General features: G+C 39.2%; 1 protein-coding gene across 1 annotated transcript in view; it reads right to left on the bottom strand.

The window, feature by feature from the left end:
* Positions 1-19,086, bottom strand: part of MSH3 (mutS homolog 3) — a 191,455-nt gene that overhangs the window by 44,310 nt on the left and 128,059 nt on the right. Inside the window, exon 19 of the mRNA XM_068980294.1 lies at positions 13,997-14,108. Within this exon, the coding sequence (XP_068836395.1) occupies positions 13,997-14,108 (112 nt within the window). The remainder of the gene's footprint in view (positions 1-13,996; positions 14,109-19,086) is intronic.

Raw genomic sequence — 19,086 nt, 5'->3', positions numbered from 1 at the left:
TACCTTAAGATTTAATTATTTATTCATGGATAATCATGAACAAGGAGAAGGCAATGGCACCCCACTCCAGTACTCTTGCCTGGAAAATCCCATGGGCGGAAGAGCCTGGTGGGCTGCACTCCATGGGGTCACAAAGAGTCAGACACGACTGAGCAACTTCACTTTCACTCTTCACTTTCACTCTTCACTTTCATGCACTGGAGAAGGAAATGACAACCCACTCCAGTGTTCTTGCCTGGAGAATCCCAGGGACGGGGGAGCCTGGTAGGCTGCCGTCTATGGGGTCGCACAGAGTTGAACACGACTGAAGCGACTTAGCAGCAGCAGCAGTCATGAATAATCAAGTAACTCTTTACAAAGACACTAGTATAACTTACGAAAAATTCACAAGTTTCAAACAACATTTTGTTATTTGGACTTCTTAGTGTATTACACAAAAAACAAGTACTACAGAAAAGCACATAATAGAAAATGAAAGAATACAGCACAAAGCAGATAGCCCACAGAAGGGTTACTCCTGCCATGCTAAGGCCCCCCATGAAGGCCTGGTTTATGGAGCTGCCTGAAGCAGAACTACCCAACTCGATGAGCACAAGAGGGTAGCCAAGCAAATGTGGGAGTCAAATTTTTGTTTAAATCAGTAATTTAGGGAAGCTATGAGGCAAAGGAAAATGAACACCTTTTATCTGGTAGACACCTTACTCTTTTCAACATCTTAAAAAATAAGAAATTATATTTATTCTTCAATTCTGTTTTTCCTTCCAAACAGAATCAATAATTTGACAGAGTATCTTAAAAAATCTTAATTTAATAACCAAATAATTTAGTAAATAAGATATACAGTGATAAAGCAAAATAAAACAGAAAATAATGTTTGTAATTAGAAGACAGTATCGGTTTCTGGCTTTCATTCAGTTCAGTTCAGTTGCTCAGTCATGTCCGACTCTTTGCAATCCCATGGACTGTAGCACGCCAGGCGTCCCTGTCCATCACCAACTCCCAGAGCTCGCTCAAACTCATGTCCATCAAGTCGGTGATGCCATCCAACCATCTCATCCTCTGTTGTCCCCTTCTCCTCCCACCTTCAATCGTTCCCAGCATCAGGGTCTTTTCTAATGAGTCAGTTCTTTGCATCTGGCCAAAGTATTGGAGTTCAGCTTCAGCATCAGTCCTTTTAGTGAATATTCAGGACTGATTTCTGTTAAGATGGACTGGTTTGACTCCTCACAGTCCAAGGGACTCTCAAGAGTCTTCTCCAACACCACAGTTCAAAACCATCAATTCTTCAGTGCTCAGCTTTCCTTATCGTCCAACTCTCACATCCATACATGACTACTGGAAAAATAGCTTTAACTATATGGACCTTTGTCAGTAAAGTAATGTCTCTGCTTTTTAATATGCTGTCTAGGTTTGTCAGTATGAAAAGACTTTCATTAACAAGGTACAATCTCATCTTCTCATCTGTAAGAATGAGTAATAGAAATCTTGGCCTTACATAAATTTTGTGAAATTTAACTAAATAAGAAAAAAATTATGGGAAAGTCCTTCAAAATTATAAACACTAATAATTTTTGTAAATCACTGTTTCTTAAAACTAAGCCACATGAAGAAAAAAGTTGCAACACACTCTAGAGTATCTGAAACAGCAAAAATGAACAAAAGGCAATGAAAGGTTTTCTGCCTTAGACTTTTTTTTTTTTTTTACAATACTGTATTGGTTTTGCCATATATTGACATGCCTTAGACTTAATGTAAAAGTCAAATGTGAAACTTACTGGAAGAGTTTGATAAGTAAAATAAGCATGTGTATGCATGGGGTCACAGAGTCAGACACGACTGAGCGACTGAACTGAACTGATGGCACGTACACAAATAGAAATGTTACTTTCTTTTGGATTTAAATTGCATGTAAGTTAGTGAAAAATGGATAAGCAAATCTGGTACTTCCTATTATTTTCAAGAGGAACGACATTTTTCTTCTACACTTAACTACACAGAAACTGCTGTTCTTTAGAACCACATCATCATGTACATGTTCCTTGAATACTTCGTCTCTCCTTCAATACAGGACAGCAAAGCTTTTAATTTTTTATTTCAGAGCCAACTGATGCACAGAAATCAATTCTCTGTATTTAGCTTCTCCAAGCCTTTCTTTCCTCACCTGTAACATGGGAAGAAAGGCCTGGAGAAGCTAAGTATCTTGGCCAGTAACACAGAGCCACTACAGTAGCTAACATCCTGACAGATGTCTCAAAGGGAACTTCCACTCAGTGACAAGAAATCACAGTCACTGCTAAATAGGAGGAGTGCTCCCCGAGCTCTGGGCCAGCATCCTTGGATTCCTCACTGGATAAACTACAGTAATGATCAATCAGTATCTATGAAGTTATAAGATGCAAAGAAGGGAAAAAAAAAGTTGTCTAATGTTAATTTCCAAGACTTGAATATCAGCTAATTTTCTGCAAAAACTGTCTTTTTCCTTGACAGGTACAGATATTCACATCCATCCTTTAAAAAGAATCATGGTAGAACTATTTATATAATAGTTGCAGACTGATGAAAAGTTTGACAGTTTCAAAGTGTTTTATTCCCTGAAAACATCAATCAATGGCACATTATAGTAAGAGGACTTCCCTGGTGGTCCAGTGGTAAAGAATCCACCTGCAAATGCAGGGGAAACGGGTTCGATCCCTGGTCCAGGAAGATCTCACATGCTGTGGAGCAACTAAGCCTGTGTGCCACAACTACTGAGTGCCACATCTACTGAGCGCAAGCCCAAGAGCCTGGTTACTCTCCAACAGGAGAAGCCATCACAATGAGAAGGACAGGCACTGCAGCAAAGAGAAGCCCCCACTTGCCACAACTAGAGAAAGCCCATGCACAGCAACAAAGCCCCAGCACAACCAATAATAATAATTATAATAAATAATTTTTTTAATAGCATGTTACAGTAATAGACTCCTTAGTGAAAGCTCTGTCCAGGCAAGCTCTCAACCAAATTTTTATACTTTTAACTCTAGGTGCCTGTCAAATAGAAAGGGGGAGAATGAGGCTGGAGAGTTTAGGCTGCATGCTAAGATACCAAGATAAAAGTCCAAATCTTTCCGACATCTCCATGCTTTCCAATTTACATCCTACTGAGAGCTAGTGGTGACTCAGCCCAACCCCTGCACTTTATGGATGACGAAATCAAGACCCAGTGAGGACGGTGGCCTATCCAGGGATGACAGTACACTAACAGCAAAGTAGGATTTGAATTTACCTCTCCCATCATGGTTAGGCCCTCTCCCACTACACCCATGTACCAAAAAGTGGTAGATGATGAGAAATTTTTTTTTTAAGGAACAGAGAAAGTGCTAGAATAGAAAGAAATTATTTCTGGCCAGATAGGGAAGGCTTTAAGGAGGCAGTAGCATTTTGGAGGCCTTGAAGGCTGAGTAGTGCAAACAGTGAAGATGAGTCAGACAGGAAAAGGAACAGGAACATTCTGTATCACGGAACAATTTAAAAAGCGGTTATCCTTGACACTCAAACTGTGAAGAGTTTTATGTTATCAATCTATAACAAAGGAGGCAAGAGTATACAATGATGAAAGTCTCTTCAATAAGTGGTGCTGGGAAAACCAGACAGTTACGTGTAAAAGAACTAAATTAGAATGTTCTCTAATACAACAACACAAAAATGAACTCAAAATGGATGAAAGACCTAAATGTAAGACTGGATACTATAAAACTCTTAGAGGAGAACATAGGCAGAACATTTCCTGACATAAATCGCAGCAAGATCTTTTCTGATCTACCTCCTAGAGAAATGAAAATAAAAACAAAAATAAACAAACGGGGCCTAATGAAATTTAAAGGCTTTTGCACAGCAAAGGAAACCATCAACAAAACGAAAAGAAAACCCACAGAATGGGAGAAAATATTTACAAATAAAGTGACTGATAAGGGTTAATTTCTAAAATATACAAGCAGTTCATACAATTCAATAACAAAAACAAACAACACAATCGAAAAATGGACAGCAGACCTAAATAGACATTTCTCCAATGAAGATATACAGATAGCCAACGGGCACATGAAAAGATGGTCAAAACTGTTGATTATTAGAGAAATACGAATCGAAACTATGAGGTACCACCTCACACCAGTCAGAATGACCACCACAAATAAGTCTACAGAAAGCAAATGCTGGAGACGTTGTGGAGGAAAGGGAATCCTCCTACACTGTTGGTGGGAATGTGAATTGATACAGTCACTATGGAGAATAGTATGGAGGTTCCTTAAAAAACTAAAAATAGAACTACCATATGATCCAGCAATCCCAATCGTGGCCAAATATCTAGAGAAAACCATAATTCCATAAGATACATGCACACCAATGTTCACTGCAGAACTATTTACGATAGCCAAGACGTGGAAGCAACCTAAATGTCCATCAGTGGAGGAATGGATAAAGAAGATGTAGTATATACATACAACGAAATACTACTCCACCGTAAAAAAGAACAAAATAATGCCATTTGTAGCAATGTGAATGAACCTAGAGACTGTCATACTGAGTGACGTAAGTCAGACAAAGACAGTATCATATGATACCATTTTTATGTGGAATCTAAAGAAATAGTACAAATGAACCTATTTACAGAAGTTGAGTCACAGATGTAGAAAACAAACTTGTTGTTACCAGGGGGAAGAGCAGGATAAATTGGAAGATCAGGGTTGACATATACACACTTATATATAGAATAGATAACCTATTAAGAACCTAATGCACAGCACAGGGAACTCTATTCAATACTCTGAAATGACCTGTATGGGAATAGAATCTAAAAATAGAATCTAAAAAAAGTGTGGATACATATGCACATATAACTGACTCACTTTGCTGAAGAGCAGAAACTAATACAACACTGTAAATCAACTGTACTCCAATAAAAAAATTAATTTAAAAAAGTAAGAGAAAAACATTGATTATTTTTTTTAAAGCAGTTATACAAGATGTCCTTCTTTAACTCACTGTTTCAGAATCAGGAAGAAAGGAGACAGAAGCAACAGAAAACAACACTGAAATGCCATTAATGTTTCCTTCAGTCATTAACAATATATCTGATGATTATGCTATGTGAAAAACACATTTATAGTGATTCTCACTGAAAATAAACTAGAGATTGGCAGAAAAGACTTTGTACAACCAATGCTGTAAGAAAGATCCATAAAGAGACTCTTCAAAAATGATACAAATGAAATTATTACAAAACAGAATAGACTCACAGACACAGAAAACAAATTTATGGTTACCAAAGGGGAAGAGGTAGTGGGGATTAATAACTGTAGACAGTCAAACACACAGATATACACATATATCTGTATACAGAGATAGATATAAAAAAAACTATATCACTTTGCTATACATGTGAAACATTGAAAATCAACTATACTTCAATAAAAAATAAAAAGAAATGGAAAGGTCACAAAGAATCAGGTAGGAAGAGAAGAAAAGTCATCAGGTCAGGATCTAGGCCCCTGGGAAAGGACACAGAAGAGAAAAGGGATCCTTCCTGGGGAGTGATCTGGTCAAGCCGCATACTGGGTGTCCTGACCTGGAGTACAACACCAGGAAGACAAGTCCCCTGAGCTGCTTGGAAAGCCAGCGGTACTAACAGGAAGGCCTAAAGAAACCTAGCAACATAAATAAACCCCATGAATGCATGCTAAGTCACTTCAGTTGTGTCTGACTCTGTGCGACCCCATAGACAGCAGCCGACGAGGCTCCTCTGTCCACAGGATTCTCCAGGCAAGAACACTGGAGTGGGTTGCCATTTCCTTTTCCAAATAAACCCCAAGGTAACCACAAATCAAAATCCTACAATAAATAAACAAAAATTAGAGAGAAAGGAAGACAAGCATAACACTAAACAAGAATCATCAAATCAAAGGTAGGTAAAATAATAAAAGAACAGACAAACTACAAAAACAATCAGAAAGCAGTTAACAAAACGGCAATGACAATAAGTACATGTGCGTGCGTGCATGCTCAGCTGCATCAGTAGTGTCTAACTCTTTGTGACTCTATGGACTCTAGCCTGCCAGGCCCCTCTGTCCATGGGATTCTCCAGGCAAGAATATCAGAGTGAGCTGTCATATCCTCCTCCAGGGATCAGACTTGTGTCTCTGTGTCTGCTGCACTGCAGGTAGATTCTACCCACTGAGCCACCTGGGAAGCCCTAGTAAGTATATGCCTACCAATAATCACTTTAAATCACAATGAACCAAATGCTCCAGTCAAAACACACAAGATGGCTAATGAGATTTTTAAAGTAAGGACTCATCTATTTGCTGCCTACAGAAGACTTGCTTCAGAGTTAGAGACACACGTATTGAACATGAGGGTGAGAAAGATATTTCATGCAAATGAAAACAAGAGAGTGGAGGTAGAAATATTCATAACAGACTAAACAGACTCTGAAACAAGGTCTATAATAATAAAAGACAAAAAAAGGGCATTATACAGTGACAAAGGAACTAATACAAGAAGAAGCTATAACACTCATTAATATTTTTGTACCTAATACAATACAGTGGTGTTGGAGAAGACACTTGCGAGTCCCTTGGACTGCAGTCAATCCTAAAGGAAATCAACCCTGAATATTCATTGGAAGGACTGATGCTGAAGCTGAAACTCCAGTACTTTGGCTACCTGATGTGAAGAACTGACTCATTGGAAAAGACCCTGATCCTGGTAAAGATTGAAGGCGGGAGGACAAGGGGATAACAGAGGATGAGATGGCTGGATGGCATTACCTACTCCATGGACATGAGTTTGAGCAAGCTCTGGGAGATGGTGGAGGACAGATAAAACTGTCCTTCTCTGGGATGTGGGTTTCCCTTGGGTTACACAGATACACAGGGTTCCAGTACTTCCCGGGAATCTTCCTGCTTTGCATTTGACTAACTCTCCTCCTTAGAAATTTACAAGGCACCAACTATATCTTCCCCTTTCTCCTTCCCAATGTTTATATTATTTATATTTTTTACAAAAACACAAACTAAAACCCCCACCTTTGATTTCTATCAAAAACCCATCCATTACATGAAGAACAAGGATCTACTGTATAGCACATGGAACTCTGCTCAGTGTTATGTGGCAGCCTGGATTAGGAGGGGACTTTGGAAGAGAATTGATACATGTATATGAATGGCTGAATCCCTTTGCTGTGTCCACCTAAAACTATCACAACACTGTTTGTTAATCAGCTACACCCCAATACAAAATAGAGTTTTTAAAAATCCATCCATTACAAAGTCATTTGGCTTAAAATGCAGAAAACTCCTGAGATTACAGTAGGTTATGGTGGAGTTTCCCAAGTAGTACTGAGACAGGCTGGGGTCTGGGATCTGGGATACTTTGCTGTAGTGCTTGCATCTGGACAAATATCTCTTTGAGTGTTATATTCTGTTAAATACAAAGAAACTATAAGGGACCATAAATAACTGCATATATATGCAGTTGGGGCAAATTATGGACAATAATGTATAAAGAGACCAAATATCCAACTGCCACTTCTAAAGGCCAGGAGCAAAACAAGGGTACTGCGCATGACTCCTGCATACAACACCAACAAAGGGGAGGGCAAACCACCTCAGCTCCCCCACTGGCCTGACCCTGGACACACCCCTATACTCCCCCCATATAAGGAACCAGCTCAGCTCCCTTGAGCAAGCAAGGGAAACTGCTGCTTTTTATCACTCTCTACTGCTGCTGCAGGGGCCCCAATAAAGCCATGCCTGGCCTCTTAACAATTTCTACCGATTAAGGAGCCCAAGAACCCTGGTTGGTAGCAGTATGTCTTGGCATATGGCATCTTGGACTGCCTCAAAGGTTACAGGTGTTCTAAAACATTGACCCTCAAAGTGGCAGGTGGGGCTGGGGTGGTCAGAGCCCTTGGGCCAACCTCATTTTCTCTGAGCAACCTCTTCCTCCAGTGTACCAGCACTGTAATCATTTTCTTGGTGTGCTGTCAGGTGAAAAGGACTGGCAAGCACTGGCTTGCCTTAGAATACATGTTTTGGGAAACAGGTCATGACTATTTGACTTTAGAAATCCCCAGCAAGTCGATTCCCCTTTCTGGGCCTTGGTTTACTCCCAAGTCACACCAAATGATCCCTAATACCCCTTCTAGTTCTTCAGTATAATTGCTGTATGAATTGTGAACTCCTAATATGATATCCTGAAAAATAACATTTTGTGAAGGAAAAAAAGCACAAATTTAAAGTAAGACTTGGCGACTGCTCAAAACTTCAAAGCTAATCCTTTTTTATTTAACAAATCTGATTGGATGCCTGCTATGTGCCAGAGAACTGCAACTGACAGTATGATTACAACTAAAGAGGAGAAGCAAAGCCCCTGTTCTCTTTAAGCTTATAAGCCACTGGCAACCACAAACCTAAAAAAAGGCAATTACAATTTAGTGGGATAAAGACTAAACGAGGGAGAAACATAGAGTGTTGCGGGCATATGACGGGGGGGACCCATCCCAGCTTCGGGAGGGAAGCCTTAGTCAGGATGTGACACCAAGACCACACTTAAAGAACGAGCAGGAGCTGGAGGGTGGACGGGGTGCGATGTGGGTGTGTGGGAGGTGGGTGTGGATGGTGCGGGGGAAGATGACATTCTAGGCTGAGGGGAGACCATCTGCCAAGTCCTAGAGGAGCAGTAGCTTGGGAGCTGCACGGCTGGAATTTTCAGCGTTAATTCGAATGAGGGAGTGATATGACAGGTTAGGAAAAGCCCTGTGGCTGCAGAGTGGAGAAAAAACTGGAGGTGGGCAGATCCAGTGGCTGCTAAGTCTACAAATACTCAGATTATGTAAGGAGTTGGGGAAGGGAACCAAAAAAAGAGGGTTTAAAAGTGTATTCCTTTCAATTATGCTTGCAGAAGTCAAACAAGGTTTCCTAGAAGATGAGGCAGAGTGAGGTCTTAAAGGCTAAAAAGAAATATACAATAGCTCCTTAAAAAAATTTTTTTTTGTATTTTTATCTTTTTGATGTTCAGAAGAAACAATAACTAAATGCTAAACATTAGGTAGGGATATATTTAAAAGATACTTGAAAAGTTCTCTTCATTTAAACCCACTTTCAGTGAAATGACTCCTTTCATGTCAATGCTTGAGAAGGCTTTTTCCTCAGCCTTCTTTACAGGGTTATACAATCTCCCTGAGAGACAGACCCAGAATCTAAACCCCCTGAACATGCCTCATGATCACTGTGGAAGCCCTAACTCCATCTCAGCCCTCTCTTCTGGCTTTTATATCCACCTTCATATTGGGATCTCCACCAAACGTCCCACAAGTACCCCACACTTCCTATTTGAGTCTTTGCTAATACTCCTCCAGCAAACTCAATATAGCAGTTTAAAAAAATGTTAGTTTGTTTATTGACCATTTGGATATCCTCTACTTTGTTATGCCTGTTCAAGTCTGTTGCAATTTTTCTACTGGATATTCCATCAGGTCCCTCATAGCCTTTATAAGTACTCTATTGGCGTTTTTAATTGAATCAATTTCTCACCAGATTAGAGATATTATATCTCTTCTTTGTGAGCCTAAATTCAAGCACAATATTGACACAAAGTAGTTGTGTTAAAATCTATAAGAATAAAATATTCATAAAACAATGCTAGCAAAAAATTTGTAAATCAATGCAAGATTGTGAAATGTGAAAAAATGAGTATTCTTCAGTTATACACATACACATATATTATTTTTCAGATTATTCTCCACTATAGGTTATTACAAGACATTGACTATAGCTCCCTGTGCTATACGGCAAACCTTTGTTGAGTGTCGGGTATCTAAAAAAATGAGTATTCTTAAAACTGGTTGAGGAAAAGTGGGCAGTAACTTGGCTCATTTAGAAACATTATAATCAGTTCATATAATACAGATCCAGAAAAGTACACTCATAATTACATGTACAAAAGACCATTTCTTAAAATTACATGACTGTCAAAAGCAATAATGCCACTTGACTTTCAGGAAATTATTTTCAGAGTATATTTTATAATTAACACCTATAAAATATTTAAAATTGAGTTGTACATAGTAAGTTCTTCTTCAACACTATCCCTATATAGAAATTTATACCCTGCAAAAAAGACTGTACTTCGCCATAGCAACAGTTCTATATCAACTCCTACTCAAGTTAGAAAAAGCATATGTAAAAGAAATGAATATTCTGGAATATTCTGAAGTGCTTGCTGGAATAAATCGCTCCATTCATTTTGTAAAAATTTAAATAAAAGAGTTCAACATTTCTTTAAAACATCCCTGTCATTAGGCTAATTTAGTTTCTCAAATTTTGCTGTTTTAAATAGTGTAATACATTACTTAATAGAAAGGAGGGGAATGAAAAGGAAACAAAAATAAAAATTCAGTGTCAAGAATAACATACATGAGATCGAGTTGACTGATGTTTAGGGGCATGGGAATAATAATAGGAAATGATATTTCAAGTGATTTATAAGTAAACCAAGGTACTAAGGGGAACAGCTGTATTATTTTCTCAAGAAAAGCTACACCTTACTAGTATCATGGACACTGAAAAAGGAATTCTTATGTTCACAGAGACTTCCTATAAAAGACAATAAATACATTAGTGCCTGTTGACTTGGTTTGATAAATCAAGCAACTCACAAATTCTCTAAGAATAAGCATGTTTACAGACATCAGAGATCTAGTTATGTACTACTCCAAGTTTCTGTATGATACTGCCAGCTAAAAACTGCCACCTTCCATTTGCCTCTATAAGGACTAAGTCATAAACCGCTGCAGCCGCTGTTCTCCAACACACCCTGAAAGGAGTTCAGGGTGGAGATCAGGAATCAGGCACTCTGGGCTTTGGGAAAAACTGGCAGCCAGGTCTTTAGATAGTTAGCTTATTTGCCGGAGAAGATTCTGAGCCCAATTCTTGCATCTCCTCATATCTAGAAAAGCACTAAAATCATTAATGGTGACATCTGCTCCTTGTGACTAGCAGTAAGCATCTGCCAAAATGTGTGCTTAGCTGCACGTTCCCCACTTCACTAAAATCATACATAACAATGGCCTTCCCCCATGTCTCTGGAGCAGTTTCTCAGAGCTATCTGAAACGCTATCTCCTGGGCTATAGTCCTCATTTTGCCCCACATAAAACTTAATACACAGCTCTCACGTTGCGCTTTTTTTTTTCTGTCAGCAATATAAAAAATGTATTATTGAACTAGATATAATTCAAAGTATTTCCTTTTACTTGCCCCACCCTTATGGTCAATCAAATTTAGCAGGCTCACATCTCTGTCACCCTGCTCACAGCCCAAGATGGAATATTCTGTGATAGTCACTGCCTGCCCCCCTGGGTTTCCTTTCTGTGATCTAATTTCCAACTGATTCCCTACATTTCAATTTTTTCACTGTCCTCTGAAAAATTCCCCAAGACTTCTATGTTTCTAACCTCCTTGTTTAACATTTCCTTCACACACTGACTTGAGCTGAAAGCTGGCTGTTACTCCCCTGCAGTTTTCCCATTTCAAGGATGAGCCTTTTGCCACATCCTTTCATTTGTATCTCAGGGTTCAAAGGTTCTCCCATATCTGCTTCTTTAGGGCCTTATCATCTACCTCCAGCTCATCAAGTCTCCATCTCTTGGAATCTCTGACCCCTGGACCACCTTCGCATGCCACTACAAATCAAGTTGTTTGGACAATTTCAACACGCCTATGGATACCTTCTTCTCAAAAGCTGTTCCTTGATCTCCTCATCTCCAAAGACCTCCTCCACTTCTGCTACTCACCATCCATGAGCATCCCTGGGGCAAAGACCTCCTCCACTTCTGCTCACCTTCCATGGCCATCCCTGGGATCTTTCTATCACCCAGCACACTGCCTCTGGAATCTGTAAGTCAGGAACCTCATTCTCCAATACAACCTCCCTCACTTAGCGACCCCTTCCATGTTAATTCTTTCATATCATTACCAGATAATTTCACTGTGTTGACAGAGACTCCCTTCTTGATCAAATGCTAGTCAGGCTCCTCTGAGCCCACTGGGTTCCAGCCTTGGCCTATAACAGCTGCAATCCTCTCGGCACAAATGATTTCATTCCCTCCCCACTAAGAGACCAGAACAAAAGCCAGCATATAGTTTCTATTTAACAGCTCAAGGCCACAATCTTGGGATGATCCCAGTCCCCATTAAAGTCCCTGCTTACAAAAGCACAACAGTGCCAGGAAAGAATCTGTATTTGTTCCAGCCAAAACCTAGTGAAAGACAGACATCAAACCTACTTTTTGAGCAATTACTTCAGAAATCTTGTGGTTATAAATCCTCTCTAACCCCTTTAAAAGGTAAGTCTTCTACTACTTAGAAATAAATGCGTGTGGAGCCTCTCTTTGAAATGCTAACATCCATGGTGATAAAACTCTCACTGTCCTTCTCAGTCCCCATGGGAGAAGATCAGCAACAGTTGCCAGTTATGAAACCCAGAAGGGTTTCACATTAACCAAACCCCTTTTCTCAGTTTTTCTGTTTCCACTTCCTTGAACCTAGCCATGCCCAGCCCTCCTCCCTATTTGCTCATTCTTACTTTAAGACACCTAGTCATCTCTGAAAGGGCGGCAGAGGATGAGATGGTTAGATGGCAACATCGACTCAACGGACATGAATTTGAGCAAACTCTGGGACGTAGTGGAGGACAGAGGAGCCTGGTGTGCTGCAGTCCGGGGGGTGGCAAAGAGTCGGACGTGAGCTAGTGACTGAACAAACAAAAACATCTCTGCACAAACTGTACTCAGTTCAGCTAGACTCTTTTTCCTATGCAACAATATTACTGAGTAAAATTACCCTTATCACCTGAATTAGTGCATGGCTCTGTTTATCATGGACAATGTAACTCAGTGTAACAAACATACACACACAGGTTCACTTTTTTCTGCAGGTTTAAACACTCTTTTCCTAGCATTCTCAATCCTTGAAGAAAACAAACAAACAAACAAACAAAAACCCTTTAAACTCCTTAATATGGCTTTAAACAAACTGGCCTCTTTCTTATTTCTGACACTTGTTTCTTTATAGTCTATGCCCCAACCTTATGCAACATCTTTCAGTTCCCTGAGCCCACCGGCGCCGCTTCACCCCTAGACTCCACCACCCTGGCTCCTGCCCTGGAGTAATTGTCCCCGTTTCCCTGGTCTGCACTAACTCACTCTCTCTTCAGTCAGGATCTCATCCCTGGGAAACCTTCCCAAACACTCTCCCTAATTCTGGGTTACGTCAATCTTCTACATGCTCTATGACACCTGGTCTCCTGAATCCTGGCCTGACCAAGCCACATTACAATAATCTATCTTCCCTGCTAGACCACAAGCTCTCTACCAGCAGGGCATACTTCTGTCTTGCTTTCCACTGTCTGTCCTAATACTCTGTTTTACTACCTGGTGCTAAAAAGGTACTCAGTAAGTACGTGTTAGATGAATAAATACTGTAAATCATTAATGTTCTATAAGAGAACCCTAGTCCATATGACAAAAATTCTTTTTTTTTTAATGACAAAAATTCTTATCACTGAAATCAGCTGAAGCATCTGTGATCCTTTCACAAAACATCTGAAAACAGACCACAAGACAAAGCCTATACTATACACCAACAGGAATTTGCAAAACCATAGTGTGCTTCCTCTCCATTAGCACCTGTGGGCATTTAACAATATAAAATATTTTTGCTGGGTTACCAGCTAATTAAGGCTAATCTTTTAGTTGCTAAATTGTTCCCTCTATGGATAATCTTTTATTGGAAATAGCACTGACTCCATATATGGTGTTGAGTATAAAACTACAGCCATGGATTAGTTGACTTAAAGCCAAAGGCAAAACTTGGGTAAAACTTTCAAACATCATATGGTATTTAAAAGTTCGAGATCAATGTTATCATCGTCCACCTGTTATTGTCACGATGTGGTACTTACTGACAAATCTGTACTATTGGGAACAAACTGGTCCTGCTCTCCCAGCAGCACATCAATCACAGGGTGCCGGCCATTTTTTATTAGGATTTTCCTTTCTTCTTGTAGAGTTGGTCTGTGAGAAGAAGCATGTTTCAATTGACAAGGCAAGGAAAGAGACTTTTAAAAAATCTCAAAAAGCATGAAGATTTTTGTGGACAGTCTGTCAGACACACAACCAAACCTTAAACATGGACTTTAAGAACATATGCTCAGGACAAGGCTGAGTATAAAAGTTTAAACTCAACTGTAGAATCAGAATTGGAAAGACAATTATTATAATTACAGTGCCCTGAAGCACAAACTTTAGAAGAGTCTTATGATGGCTCTGTAACTAAGATCTCCCTTATAAGATCCTTTTTCTTTTTTTTCTTTTTCTACTATTCTCTAAGATATATTCATTAAAAAAAATTACACTTCAGATTACTGCTACTTAAAATATTTTTAGCAATAAAATTTTTAAAATCATGCAAAATTATTTCTGGATTATTACATTAATATAAATTGTATGTTGGACTCGGGGACAGAATGACCTAAAATTTTCACATTCTGTTTAATTAAAACATCTTTCTATGGTCTTTAGTATCTTTTACTTTTTTTGATATAAAAAATGTTTATTTGCCTTTCTTGTTTCTTAAGGTCTTATATTTCTGTTTTCACCAATACCTTCATCGATTTATCCAAGCTCTCTGAGCGCCAGCCTTCTCTCAGTTTCCTCCCCAGAGGTTACCACTGAGAGCAGTCTGGCATCTACCTTTTCCAGTTTGGTGTCTACCTTTCCCAATGTTCTTCTATGCATTTAAGTTTCCATAAACTCATTGTATCGCTTTCTGATTTCTTCTTTAAAAATAAACAAACAACAACAACAAAAACCAAGAATCATACTGTAATTCATCATTCCACAACTACTTTCCCCACACTTAATATTCCTTGATACCTATAAAAGACAGACTTCACCATTTATCATGTGGGTCCAGTGGACTCTGTCCTTTTATTTCTTTAAATCTTTTCTAAGTCATTTTATAAGTACTATGTAGAATTGAGAAAAAAATAACAGTGAGGGGAAAAAGTCATGACAACTAGTAAGAATCCAAACATAGCAAATTTCAAATTTTTATTTCATATTTTCCAGGTTTTTAAAGCACATATAGGGCTTCCCTGGTAGCTCAGTGGTAAAGAATCTGCCTGCCAATGCAGGAGACCCGGGTTCAAACCCTGGGTCAGGAAGATCCCCTGGAAAAGGAAATGGCAACCCCATTCCACTATTCTTGCATGGGAAATCCCACGGACAGAGGAGCCTGGCAGGCTACAATCCATGGGGTTGCAGAAGAGTTAGACACAACTTAGTGACTAAACAACAAGCATATATACCCGGAATGGGCAACACACTATGAATCTAAGTAACTGTGCATCAGCTGTCATGCAGGCACACGGAAGATATTCACTTATAAATACTAATTCTAAACTTCAATACATTTCTAACAGGTTCTAGCTTATCCTTATTTCTGGTTCTTCTCCCACTTGCAATGAAAATGCAATGTTTGAAGAACATTTTGAAATCTTTTAAAGTTCATAATTTTGATAAAGAGAATATAGCTATCTTCTTTGCTTCATAATTACAAAACATTTTCATACCTACATTTATAAAGACAATTTGAATAATCAATCAAATGAGTATTTTTATTTTATATCATCTATTTTCTTTCACTCTCCTGCTTCAGCACCTATCCCCAAGCAAACAGTATCAAGTAAACTTTAGGGTACAAATATCATAAAAGAATACTCCCATATGTGTTTTTGGCAAATCATGGTGGTTCCAATTTTTGTCACTAAGTACTGCATGATGGGTGCATCTTTTGGAATAACAAACTGGATTAAGAATACTCCATTTCACTTTGCCCTCACAAAAATATTATTCACACACCTAAGATATATTATCTGCACACTCATAATCTGAGATTTTGTTTTATACAAGAAATGTCACTACTATCATTAGTATATACAGCACTGCTATCCTTCTCTTCACATTCATCTTTAGAATAATCTAATAATGAATTGAAATGTCTTCTGTCAGTTTCTTTCTTTTTGCTATTATGAGTGAAAAGAAAAATTCTGAATTCTCAACTGTATTCACTCAAAGTCAGAAACAAAACTGCAACAGTGGCATCGCCAGTTACTTTAACATCTTCTTGAAAGATGATGTCACTGTTTGGCAAACACAATGAGAAAAATGAAGAATGATATGACAGTGACTTCTATCTCATTTCTGTATTTCCAACTTCCTTCTTATTTTAGATTTTTACAGCATGCTGGGAAATACTGATAAACAGTGATGAAATGATTCATATCATGATGAGATAGTAAGACATTCCAGACAGAAGCAAGATAAACATTATTAAAGATCTCAAAATGCATTTCAGATTTATAAAAGGGTCCAATGGGCTCATCTGGTAAATATAAGACTGAATAAATTTTATTCTCCTTTAAAAAAAAAACAAATTTTCTCTTTTTTCTTTATACGACCTTTAAAAAACTCAGAAGCTGAAAATAGGTCCAGTGAACCCTGATGGTATGGAATACTGAAGATGAAGGATTATTCCTTGGAGGCATTCTTTCGAATATGCTGAACAGCAAGTTACTATCTCTACTACTGAACATCCAGACTGTCTAGACTTTCAATGTTATAAACAATGCTCCAATGAACAACCATATATACACATACATGTGTGTATTTTCAAGTGTTTCTCTAAGCCACAGGAAATGCTTGAAGTGGAATTTTCAAATCATGGGACATGCATATTTTTAAATGCATGTTAAAATTTAAATGGCTTTTAATTAAAACTCAGGCCCATCAACTCGGTGATGCCATTCAACCATCTCATCCTCTGTCATCCCCTTCTCCTCCTACCTTCAGTCTTTCCCAGCATCAGGGTCTTTTCTAATGACTCAGTTCTTCACACCAGGTGGCCCCAGTATTGGAGTTTCGGCTTCAACATCAATCCTTACAATGTATATTCAGGACTGACTTCCTTTAGGATGGACTGGTTGGATCTCCCTGCAGTCCAAGGGACTCTCAAGAGTCTTCTCCAACACCACAGTTCAAAAGCATCAGTTCTTCAGTGCTCAGCTTTCTTTACAGTCCAACTCTCACATCCAACTCACACATACATGACTATTGGAAAAACCATACCTTTGACTTCTGCTGCTGCTGCTGCTAAGTCGCTTCAGTCGTGTCTGACTCTGTGCGACCCCATAGACGGCAGCCCACCAGGATTCTCCAGGCAAGAACACTGGAGTGGGCTGCCATTTCCTTCTCCAATGCATGAAAGTGAAAAGTGAAAGTGAAGTCGCTCAGTCGTGTCCAACTCTTCGTGATCCCATGGACGGCAGCCCACAGACAGACCTTTATTGGCAAAGTAATGTCTCTGCTTTTTAATATGCTATCTAGGTTGGTCATAACTTTTCTTCCAAGGAGCAACTGTCTTTTCATTTCATGGCTGCAGCCACCATCTGCAGTGATTCTGGAGCCCCCCAAAAATAAAGTCTGTCACTGCTTCTATTGTTTCTCCATCTATTTGCCATGAAGTGATGGGGTCGGATGCCATGATCTTAGTTTTCTGAATGTTGAGTTTTAAGCCAACTTGTTCACTCTCCTCTTTCACTTTCATCAAGAGGCTCTTTAGCTCTTCTTCACTTTCTGTCATAAGGGTGGTGTCATCTACGTATCTGAGGTTATTGATATTTTTCCCTGCAATCTTGATTCCAGCTTGTGCTTCATGCAGCCCGGCATTTTGCATAATGTACTCTGCATATAAGTTAAATAAGCAGGGTGACAACATACAGTCTTGATGTACTCCTTTCCCGATTTGGAACCAGTCTGCTGTTCCATGTTGGGTTCTAACTGTTGCTTCCTGACCTGCAAACAGATTTCTCAGGAGGCGGGTCAGGTGGTCTGGTATTCCCATCTCTTGAAGAACTGTCTACAGTTTGTTGTGACCCACACAGTCCAAGGCTTTCGCATAGTCAATAAAGCAGTAGATGTTTCTCTGGAACTCTCTTGCTTTTTCAATGATCCAGTGTGGCAATGTGATTGTTCCTCTGCTTTTTCTAAACACAGCTTGAACATCTGGAAGTTCACAGTTCACGTACTGCTGAAGCCTGGCTTGGAAAATTTTGAGCATTACTAGTGTGTGAGATGAGGGCAATTGTGCGGTAGTTTGAACATTCTTTGGCATTGCCTTTCTTTGGGATTGGAATGAAAACTGACTTTTTCCAATCCTGTGGCCACTGCTGAGTTTTCCAAGTTTGCTGGCATATTGAGTGTAGCACTTTCACAGCATCATCTTTTAGGATTTGAAACAGCTCAACTGGAATTCCATCAACTCCACTTGCTTTGTTCATAGTGATGCTTCCTTAGCCCACTTGACTTCGCATTCCAGGACGTCTGGATCTAGGTGAGTGATCACACCATCGTAATTATCCAAGTCGTGAAGATCTTTTTTGTATAGTTCTGTGTATTCTTGCCACCACTTCTTAATATCTTCTGCTTCTGTTAGGTCCATACCATTTCTGTTCTTTACTGTGCCCACCTTTGCATGAAATATCCCCTTGGTATCTCTAATTTTCTTGAAGAGATCTCTAGTCTTTTCCATTCTATTGTTTTCCTCTGTTTCTTTGCACTGAAGACTGAGGAAGGCTTTCTTATTTCTCATTATTCTTTGGAACTCTGCATTCAAATGGGTATATCTTTCCTTGTCTCCTTTGCCCTTAGCTTCTCTTCTTTTCTCAGCTATTTGTAAGGCCTCCTCAGACAACCATTTTGCCGTTTCATATTTCTTTTCTTGGGGATGGTCTTGATCACTGCCTCTTGTACAACGTCATGAACCTCCATCCATAGTTCTTCAGGCACTCTATCAGATCTAATCCCTTGAATCTACTTGTCACTTCCAGTGTATAATCATAAGGGATCTGATTTAGGTCATACCTGAGTGGTCCCTGCTTTCTTCAATTTAAGTCTGAACTTTGCTCATGATCTGAGCCACAGTCAGCTCCCA

The sequence above is a fragment of the Capricornis sumatraensis genome, chromosome 9 (genome assembly GCF_032405125.1).
Source record: "Capricornis sumatraensis isolate serow.1 chromosome 9, serow.2, whole genome shotgun sequence".
NCBI lineage: Eukaryota > Metazoa > Chordata > Mammalia > Artiodactyla > Bovidae > Capricornis > Capricornis sumatraensis.
Note: the sequence above shows the minus strand (reverse complement) of the source record. Positions and strands in the feature narration are given on the sequence as shown.